This window comes from Phlebotomus papatasi, chromosome 4 (assembly GCF_024763615.1).
Source record: "Phlebotomus papatasi isolate M1 chromosome 4, Ppap_2.1, whole genome shotgun sequence".
Taxonomy (NCBI): Eukaryota; Metazoa; Arthropoda; class Insecta; order Diptera; family Psychodidae; genus Phlebotomus; species Phlebotomus papatasi.
Genome location: NC_077225.1, coordinates 5,252,342 through 5,262,764, shown reverse-complemented (window position 1 = coordinate 5,262,764; position 10,423 = coordinate 5,252,342). Strand labels below are relative to the sequence as shown.

Sequence of the window (10,423 nt, the reverse complement as noted above, 5' to 3'; positions counted from 1 at the left end):
GTAATCTACCGAAAATTCAACGGTTACCGGAGAAAACCATGACGCATCCGGCAAGAGGTAGGGAAAACTTTTATGAGACAGTGGGAATTGAATATGGGACTGAAAATGCTTCTATGTTGAGGACATACGCGCAATCAATGGAAAAATTAGCAGGTTATGAGGCTAGAAGATGGTTTCTCACAGAATGCAGAAGAACAGGGATATTCCCTCGTCATATAGCCTCGAATGTTGAATGTGTTCTTAATTTGGTTCTTGAAGATAGTCCCTTCAGAGCCAAAGCATCTCGTCTCATGACTTCTTTTAAGTCACAGATCTTGAAATTAGAATTGAGCATAACATATTGGAGGCTCAAAAAGATGAGAAGAGAAAACCATCATAGAAAGCAAATTATCTTACGAAATTTTCATTATAACGACTTGTGTAGAGACTTTCTGCAAAGACAGGATCAGAAATATGTGAGAATTCTTGGGGAGAGAATGGGGGTTGTGCAAAGAAAACTATACCGATTGCAGGGTAGAGTACGTACTGAGGAGGGTGATAAATCGGGGTTTCTTACGAATATCAGTGGCGTAGAGATTCCTCCGGAAGTGGTGCAGTTGCTCCAGTTAGGGCCCAAATTTTCTCTTCCCCCTTGTGGACTCCCGCTTCTCCATCTCATTGCCGACATAGAAGAGGTGGTGGGTAGTGCTGAGTGTGTGGGGAGAAGGGATGTCCTGCGGGCTGATCTGGTAAATATTCTACAAAATGCCATTCACGGTACTTCTCCAGCTGATCCATTCGAAAGAAGACTTCGTGAATGGATGAAGAAAACGGCTGAATTTGGCCGGGAACAGGGGAGTGGCTTGGCAATCCTGCAATCCGACAAGGGTAATAGAACTGTGATCATGAGCAGGACTGAGTACGATGAAAAAATGAGAGTATTAGTACAGGACACTAGCACCTATGAAGAAATTAGCAGGGATCCAACTTCAAGATTCCAATTGAGAAATAATGATCTGGTGAGAGCTGTGTATAATAAGGAGAAGATAAATAGTTATCAAAAATCACAATTAACTACTTACAAGGCAATTGCCCCTCGGATTTATGGTCTCCCAAAGGTCCATAAACCAGGAGTACCGCTGAGACCTGTCGTTTCCTATATAGGAAGCCCTAATTATGCTCTCGCCAAGTTTGTGGCCTCCCTGCTCTCACCCCTAACGGATAGTCCATATAATGTAAAGAATTCCCTGGAGGTTTCACGTTTTGTTACGGGGCAGGTCCTGCCTGAGGGATACATCGTGGTGAGTTTGGACGTTGTCTCCTTGTTCACAAATGTCCCCATTGACTTGGTTATGAGCGAGATTGAGGTACGATTCCACGAAATAGAACCCCACACGCCATTAGAAAAATCAGAGGTGCTGCAACTCGCGGAATTTTGCCTGAGATCAGGGTATTTTACCTATGCAGGTAAATTTTATCTTCAGAAGGATGGTGTGGCTATGGGATCCCCTATAGGCCCAATCGCGGCGGACATAGCAATGCAAAAGGCACTGAACACGATATTGGAGGACCCTCCGTTTCGCATAGGTTTCGTGAGAAAGTATGTGGATGACCTCCTGGTGTCGGTGCATGTGGATGATGTGGGCCCTCTGATGTCACAATTTAATGCTTTTCACCCTAAAATTCAATTTACGGTGGAGAAGGAATGTGAGGGTGTCCTGCCCTACCTTGACTTAACAATACATAGAGATGCGACAAATACCCTTAGCACTGTCTGGTATTGCAAGCCAAATTCCTCCCAAAGGATGCTAAACTATTATAGTGCACATCCACAAAGCACCATCATCAATGTGGGGAGGAACCTCATAGGCAGGGCACGTTTAGTCACCACGAAATCTGGAGTAAATTTGGATCCCGTCATGAGAGATATTCTCAAGAGAAATGATTTTCCTGAGAGAATTATTAGGAGACTACTCAGGGAGTCCTCACCACAATCGGGTAGATCATCCCCGGCTCAGATCCTACAGTCTGAGAGATTCTTCACTCTCACCTACATCAAAGGCATTTCTGAGCGCATGAAGACGAGGATCTCGAGGACTACTGGAGCCAAAGTGGCCTTCAAACCAGCTAAGAAAGTGAAGGAATACTTCACCAAGGTGAAAGACCCAGTTCCTAAGCTCCAGAGATCGGATGTGGTCTATTCAGTGCCTTGTGGAGATTGTGGACGTAGCTACATTGGGACTACGGGACAGCTCCTGCACAAAAGAATGCAACAACATAAAAATGATACGAAACCACCAATAAGAAATACCAATGCAACTTCACTGTGCGCCCATGTAGCCGACACCGGACACTCCTTCGACTTTGATGAAGTCAAAATCATTGACTCCCACAAATGCTATGCAAAGAGGATGATGTTAGAATCACTGCACATAAAAAGACATCTCCCGGACACTGTAAACAAACGCTCCGACATCTCTGGGGTACATAATGCATATGCAGGATTGCTCAGATGATTGCATGACAAGGAGAGAATGATTGCTAAGACGGTTGCCTATGATCTAGGGGAATTATAAAAATTGAAGAAGGTCAACAACTGCCACAAAGGCTTGAAAAATAGTTGTTAAATAATTTATACAGAAAACAGTTGGCCTCATATCAATGTCCAATAAGGAGTACCCGCGACGAATTCCCAATTTTCCCTGGTAATTATAGTGAAAAATTAGAGTAATTGTAGAAAGTCGTGCACATTATTGTTATTTATGTTATGTATATATTTTTAATGTTTAGTAAATCCTCATTTGGAGTAGTAGACAGACAGTGCGGACAAAATTTCAGAGACAAATCACAGATTTGAGTGAGTTATAAGACAAAGAAATGTAAGAACATTGTCTAAATAAAATTTCCCGCCTTTTTAGCCACTGAGGAAGACGCGTTGAAGCGTCGAAAGCTTTGGCAAAGAATTTTGTGTTTTCCTGTCCTGAAAGGATTGCACCCCCTGACGCATCCGGAGGGAGTTCATCTCCTTGACCTTCGTATATGAATTGCCGTCAGTAATCTACCGAAAATTAAGTATATATTGAAATTTAGGATGATGGAGGACGGAATTGGAAAATTTTAAATATTTTTTTCAACTGTGTATTTCCACATCCAAACAAATTATCTTAGGTCTTCACATTGTTACGAATATAGATAGGGAAGCTCTCACTCCTGTAACGTTTACACCCTGGAGGATTTACGACCCTTTCCTTATGACGGAGATAATTACTAGAATGACTATTTAGAAAAAGTACCTTTATTTCTAATAAGTGGTAAAGCTACAAAGAGGCTGGTGTTTAGGGGTGGGACTTCTCTTCTCCAGTGATCAGTAGGGCACTTCCTCACAATCAGTCCTATCATACACGTCTTCAGGCGCCCTAAAGATCTGATAAGCTTTTTCATTCCCACTACGGTTAAGGTATTCTGGCCCCTTCAATTTCCTGGCCACCACCATCTTCTCCTGTCACTCACTCACTTAAGGAAGACAGGCAATAACTTCACTTTCTCCAAGGTGATCTTCTGCTTCTGGTTCCTCAGCGCTTGCCTATAATAAGGGTAAAGACGAGGAGCTCCTTTCTGGCGATTTTTGTGAAGTTTTCAGATGGAAAGACAGGGTATTCAACGGGGAATTGTCCGTCACCAGTAGATCCTAACTTTTAGGTGATACTTCTCCATCTCTATCTTTCTTTCTGTCATATGAAAATTGAATCCCTAAGCGAGGTATAAAGGGTTATTGGCGTGATAAAAACCTTGTTATCTGAAATGATGGGAGGTACCTAATCTCTGAGTTGAATCGCTAGAGGGTCTACACCTTTCCTCTGACTCTCCAAACACTCTTTTCTTATGCTGGAAGGAACTGGAGGATTTCTCTCGTAGTACACGGTGCCTCAGATATCTCTTGAGTTCCTTGGACCGCCGGCAAAGATGAATTCCTAACCGTATGATCCTTTTCTGTTGCATGGATATCGTGTGCTTCAGGTAGAGTAATGCATTACATATCCGGGAACGGCTTAGGCTACCCTTACAGGCTATCAAGCTCTGTGATAGTTTCTTGGTCAGGCAGATTCGCTCTGTCTTTTTGTCTCTGGTGTACACAGTTCAGGGCTCCACTCGTCACCGGTTGTGACTTCCGCGTCGGGTTTTGAGGCTTCCAGTACTACTGCCCAAGCTTTTGATTTACCTTGACTCTCATCCATCCAGCTCGAGAAATTTTATGCCAAGTTCCGTATATACTCGCCCGAATTATAGAGCAAGACTGAACCATTCTACCATTCATCAGAAGCTCACCCACTGATGCTTCATAGATAATTTGCTATAGCACTAGTAGTAGTATGTATCGCGCACGGGAATAACAAGAACAAAACGAAGGTCAACAAACTATGTGGTGTGCGATCAGCATACTACCAACAACAACAACAACAGTGATTACGTCACCACGTCTTCGGGATGATTTTTGTTGATTCTTAGAATTTTACCCCACCTCCTCTTTCAGTTTTTTTTTGTTTTGTGGATGAAATATGATACTTTTCAAGCCCCCACCACCCGCCCAAGCGATGTAATTATCGTTTTTAGTTTTAAATACTTTATTGTTCAGAACCCTTTACAAGACTGGTCCTAAATTTTTATTAATTTAATATTTAACTTTTCATTTGACATTTCTCCACAAGTGTATTTCACAATTTTGAGCAATAGGAAATTTGATTCCTTTTAGTGTGTGTATTATAGTGCAAAAATAAGAGAATCTTCATGAGCAAGTGGAATTCTCATGCGCACTGGAATGCTTCATTCATAGTGTGAAGGAGGAATAGCAAAAAGGTGTCATATGTCCACTTGCATTTTTATGATGAATAATCAAGTTCGCACTCTATTTTGCAGTCACTAATTTCTACATTATAATTGTATAGGAAAAAGTGTTCTTATTGATGTTTTATTAGTGTACGATTTTATTATACTCACCAACTCTAGATCTCAATAAAATCCATTTTTTGTATTTAGAGAATGTCACGTCAAACACGATATTCAAGAAATGATGAAAAAACGGACAATCAATAACCAACCAAAATTGTGAAAAAAACAGAAATTGATTAAATAATTCAATGAGAGGACAAACCACAAGAATTAGTAAAAAGAAACATTTTTAAATGTTTTACATTTATTTTTTCATATAATTATATTAGCATTCTACATTACAATATATTGTAACGAACCTCGATTGCAAAGGGAAGAAAATAAATTCACCGCGTAGAAAAAATGAGCGCGTGCTTGTGACCGTTGAGTGCCTTAAAAATATGCGCCAAAAATTCCTAGTGTTTGCTACGCGAGGGCGCTGCGGAGAAGCAGATTTCCCACAATTTTAGTTTTTGGCGCCACATGTGCTTCAATCCTAGAGTGGGGACGTGTGAAAAAGGCACCGTTAGAATTTCAGTATAAAAAGAGCAGCGCAGCAATCGAGAGTTCAATTCGTCGGAGCCCCAGGAAGGAGCCAGCAGCAGAAAGAACCATCCAGCAGCAGAAAGGACCATCCAGTAGCAAGGAGGACCACCCATCTGAAAAGAGGACCATCGAGCAGCCAACGTCAGCGGACACCGAGGGGGAATTTATTCCACACCGGGAGGCTGCCGAATCATCCAGCGAGGAAATTTTATTCCACGCCGGAAGGCTGCTCAATCAACGTGGCGCACCGACAAGAGCTTCGCTGGAGAGAAGAGGACGGACGGAGGCTCCGGAGGAGTGAGGAGCGTTTCCGAGGTCGCCCAAGAGTAGAGAACTTTTCCCATGGAAGCGAAAGGAGGAACGATAGATCGCCCCGAGGAAGATTCGAGTGGGAAGAACGACGCCATCTCCAGCATTCCCCGGGAGGAAACGAGAAAGGAGCACCACAGTGCGTCTCCCCATCGCATACAGCAAGAGGAAGAGAGAGGAAAGGATCGCACTACGTCTCCCCATCACCTTCAGCGCGAGGAAGATAAAGGAAAGGATCGTACTACGTGTCTCCCTCACCACCAGCGCGAGGAAGCGAGAGGCGAACATCCCGCCGAATATCTCCCCCATCACCAGAGCGAGGAAGCAAGAGGCGATCATCACGCCACATATCTCCCTCACCAACAACGAGGAGAAACTCCACATCAGCTCCGTGGACTCCATCAACATGAGGAAGAGGATTGAGCTAGCGACGGGTATCCCGTTACACTCCTCTGTCTACTCCAACGAGAGAAAGAACTTCGTTGTCACCAAGAGCGGGAAGAGGACGACAGACTCAACAGCGGACGTCTGGCTATGCATCTCCTTCCCCCACAGTAGCGGATCAGGCGTCATTATCATCAGAAGAAAAGAGAGGAAATCGAGTTGAACGTCAGAGGATCTGCTACGCGTCCCTTTCCCCCCCAGCAAGCAGCCACTTTAAACAAGTGCCATCTCAGCTAGAGGAGAGGTCACGCCAGCCACTCATTGCTGAACCCAGCAGAAGTCAAGCCAGGAAAACATCTCCAACTGTCCAGGAGAGGAACTCCAGACCCAAGGAGGAAGCCCGGATAGAGCGCAACGGCCATCCGAAGACACCCCCGGCTGCAGTACCCCCAAGAGAATCAGCTGTAGAGATCCCGGCGAGAATTGCCACTAGGCCCAGAAGAGTGAGCGCGCAGTGTCCCCCGAAACGGCCTTCCAACTCAATTCCAGACGCCAACCAGTGTCTTCCCAGCAAGGCCTCTATTAAGCGCCCAGTAGAGCGATTGAAGACAGAGGAGTTCCCCCAGTCCTACCAGAAAAAGGAAGGCGTCCGGCTCCGTGCGACATACGCGGAAACACGAATTCCAGATCAACCGGCCGTTCTTCCCCAAGAAGTATCTCCCAGTTGGAGGGACTGGAAAAGGACACTCTCAGCACCTCCGGCCTTAATAAGTCCTTTGCCACCGACTCCACAACAGCGTAGTCGATTGGGACGAGCGAAGCAGGTGATAACACCTCCCCTGGGAAGCAACTGTGTGAATCACCGTGGCGGGGAAGCGTCAGCAACACAGGGAAAAGATATCAGCTGCACAGCGCGTCCGTGCTATCCGCCCTCCTTATACCGGCGCTCGGAGTGGCACCAAGTACTATTCAAGGCGCATTATCTTGCCCTTGAATACGCCATCGAGAACGGGTTCGAGCCCCGTGTGCCCCTCTGGCCCACCTTTGGACCGCCCGCCACACCGCCAAGTCGAAGCCTCGACACCCTCATCAAGGGTCTCACGATTGGCTACCAACAGACAGCCGGAACCCCGCGGACAATCGCCCAATCACCCCCGAAGAAGAAGACTCGGGCAGCCGCCCCACGCAGCAAAAAAGTCACCTTTTGCTGCCAACCCGCCAGCCAGAAGGGTGACTCTGGTGGAGGAGCACCCAAAACGAATAGTGCTGCCTCCCAGGTGTCCGGAAAGGCTCCCTAAGCCATCCCAGGAGGCAGAGAGGGAGGAAAGTCCCCCAGTTCTCTTTATTGTGAATTTAAAATAATTACTAAAAAGTTGAAATAAATGAAGTAAAAATTTGGACGTCTTTTTCTTAAGCTTTTCTGGACATCGTCGCAATTGTCTCCACTCGTTTTCTTGGGTCAGGGTGTTTTTCCACGAACCCGGGGTACCTTCTCCCCTAGTTTCGTAACAATATGAAATTAATTTCTCCCATTTCTCCCAACACTTTCGGAGGCGTGCACTTTTATGCACTTTTTCCCCAATTTTCTCCCACCTCAATTTGTATATTTTAGAACTAAGTACCTTTGTATAAATAAGCAATTATGCCGAATAAAGACACCTTTTGATCATAAAACCCCGAAGACTTCTCATTGCAGAGCTAAGCATAGAAACCCATATTTGGGCGATGCTGTAGGAGTTTTAAGAGAAAGAGGTCAAGACAAGCAGTTAAGTGAAGTTGAGAGAAGTAAGACGTCTAAAATCCCTAGCAGATGAACTCCAGAGGACTAAGAAGCCGAAGGAGTTACCAGAGACATCAAGATTTGAGTAAGATATTCCTCCCAAGAATAATTTTTGTGAGACGCTTTGCGCTCTTGAAATTATTCTCTTCCCCCCATTTCAAGTGTAGCGATACACGCTCCTTAAATTGGGTCCTAGCTCACGGGAGCACATCCCTACACTTTCCCTTTATTAGCTCTGCCACTGAACAAGTCTAGTACTCATAACCAAAAAACTTCACGAAAAAAATCAAAATTTTCATTCGCTTAAATGTATTTTAAGTATACTTTTGAGGTAATTATAAAGCCCTAAAACCTATACTTCAATGTCACATAACGCGTGGCATTTTAAAATGTTAAAAATATTTTGGATTGAGCTAAAAACCCGGAAATATTTATCAAGAAAACTATTTGAAATGGGGTGTAAGACCCTGTCACTTTCAGCATAAATGGTTAAAATTTTGTACAAAACTCGCATAGCGTAAACAAAAAATCGTTAAATTCGTGAATAAAACTCAAATGACATCAGCATAAGGCGGTAAAAATTTAGAGGATAACCCGCTAAGGTCTAGTATAAAACGATTAGGATTGTGCATAGAAATCGCGCAATTGAAACATAAAATGGCAAAATTATGCTTAAAACCCTCACAGGACCAGGATAAAACTTTCTAAAATTGTGAAAAACATATGCATATCGCAAAATTCACACCGCTTGAGCATGAATAAACGTTGTACGATTGAGCGTAAGTGTTTAAAGTGTTTTAAAAAGTGAATTAGTGAAATTGTGAACTCTCACACTATATTGCCCCTCTCCCTCTTACAATTTATTTTTCTTTTTACACATTGCTATTAATACATACGAAGTTCTCCTAAAACGCGCAGCTTTATCATATAACGGGTAATATAGTGCTCAAAACACGCACTGCTTCAGCAAAAACGGTTAAAATTATGCTAAAAACTTGCTCATCTCAATCACAAAACGGTTTGGATTGTGCTTGAAATTCACAATTCTCGAGCGTGAATCATTCTAAATACAGATTTTTGTGTGTTTTAAGCAATTGCTGAACATTTTCATGTTTAAAATGTTTCTGTAATGTTGTTGCGCTTTTAAACCATTGTCAATAAATAAAATATCTATCTATCTATTTTAAGAATAACGAGAATAGTTATTTTATGCTTATGCTGTGCGTCTTTTGAGCACAATATTATGCCCTAGACAGACTTGCGGCTTAAGCCGGGGACGGCTTATTGGAAAACTGATGGGAATACAGTGTAAACATTATTCTGATTATAATTACGTTAAATAGTTTTTCGACTTGAGCTGTGAATCTATCCAGCACATTAATCATTTTATGATGAAGTTCTGCGTGTTTATGCACAATAGTAAACCGTTTAATGGTGAAGCTGCGCGTCTGTACTTTGGAGCACTAAGGCCATTATATCCTCGACCCGAGCGGGTTTTGTACATAATTATATGCAGTTCTTACCTCAATCCAAAATATTTTTAACATTTTAAAATGCCACGCGTTATGAGACATTGAAGTATAGGTTTTAGGGCTTTATAATTACCTCAAAAGTTTACTTAAAATACATTTAAGCGAATGAAAATTCTGATTTTAAATTGTTTTAAATGGTCCTGCGTTGTATAATCAATTAGCAATATCAAAATATTTTACAAAACAAATCGAAATTATGCATAAAAATGTGATTTTTTTCATGAAGTTTTTTGGTTATGAGTATTAGACTCCTGGCTAAAGTGGTGGGAAACAGAAAATTTTATAAAAATTGGCTTTTTCTTGAGGAAATTCAACGCAAAATCCTCAAGAAAATATGAAAATCTGGAAAATCTTTTTAATATGTTTTTAGTATTAAGACTTCCATAAAAAAAACAACTCAAAATATCAAAATACGTTTTTTGTTGGGAAAATAAATTTACCAACATAAAAAAAAACATTTTCACTCAAGATATAGAAAAATAATTTTTGACAAAATTCATGAGGGAAATATTAACTGCTCGAACTCCAAGAGAGAGCAGTTTTCACAATCGACGTTTTTTCAACTTTGCAACATCCTAGCTGCTAAACGGTAAGAGATATTGACTTCCGGTCTTCGGTGACCCCCCCAGAAATCAATACATTCTATCTAACTAACTTACCCAAATTACCCCCCACCCCTTCATGTGCTCCCTATCCCACAAAAATTGGCAAAAAATTAGGTTTTTCCAATTTAGAAAAAAATTGGCCCTGACGATTTCCTTCATTTTTGGATATGAGTAGTTCCAATGGGGGAATGGATTATGCTACCGCAGAGTCCCGTATCCCATGTCACATGAGAAGTGTGACTATGCGCATGGGTTGATAGGTAAATGCACATATGTTTATGTGTATTTGTATGTATAGGTAAGGGAATCTATGCAAATAGAAAATTTATTGATGATATTTTTAATTATTATTTTATCAATAA

At 42.2% G+C, this 10,423-nt stretch overlaps 1 protein-coding gene across 1 annotated transcript; it reads left to right on the top strand.

Annotated features, from left to right (window-relative positions):
• The first annotated feature begins 476 nt into the window (after positions 1-476).
• LOC129808607 (uncharacterized) lies at positions 477-2,155 on the top strand. Its single transcript, XM_055858391.1, has 2 exons — positions 477-2,040; positions 2,136-2,155. The coding sequence occupies exons 1-2, from the start codon at positions 477-479 to the stop codon at positions 2,153-2,155; spliced, it is 1,584 nt and encodes a 527-aa protein (XP_055714366.1).
• Positions 2,156-10,423: the final 8,268 nt, after the last annotated feature.

Excerpts from the sequence above, each read along its gene's own strand:
- LOC129808607 (XM_055858391.1), top strand. The coding sequence starts at position 477 with ATGGGGGTTGTGCAAAGAAAACTATACCGATTGCAGGGTAGAGTACGT. Across the intron at positions 2,041-2,135 it reads CACTCTCACCTACATCAAAG|GTGAAAGACCCAGTTCCTAA; the intron begins GCATTTCTGAGC and ends TACTTCACCAAG.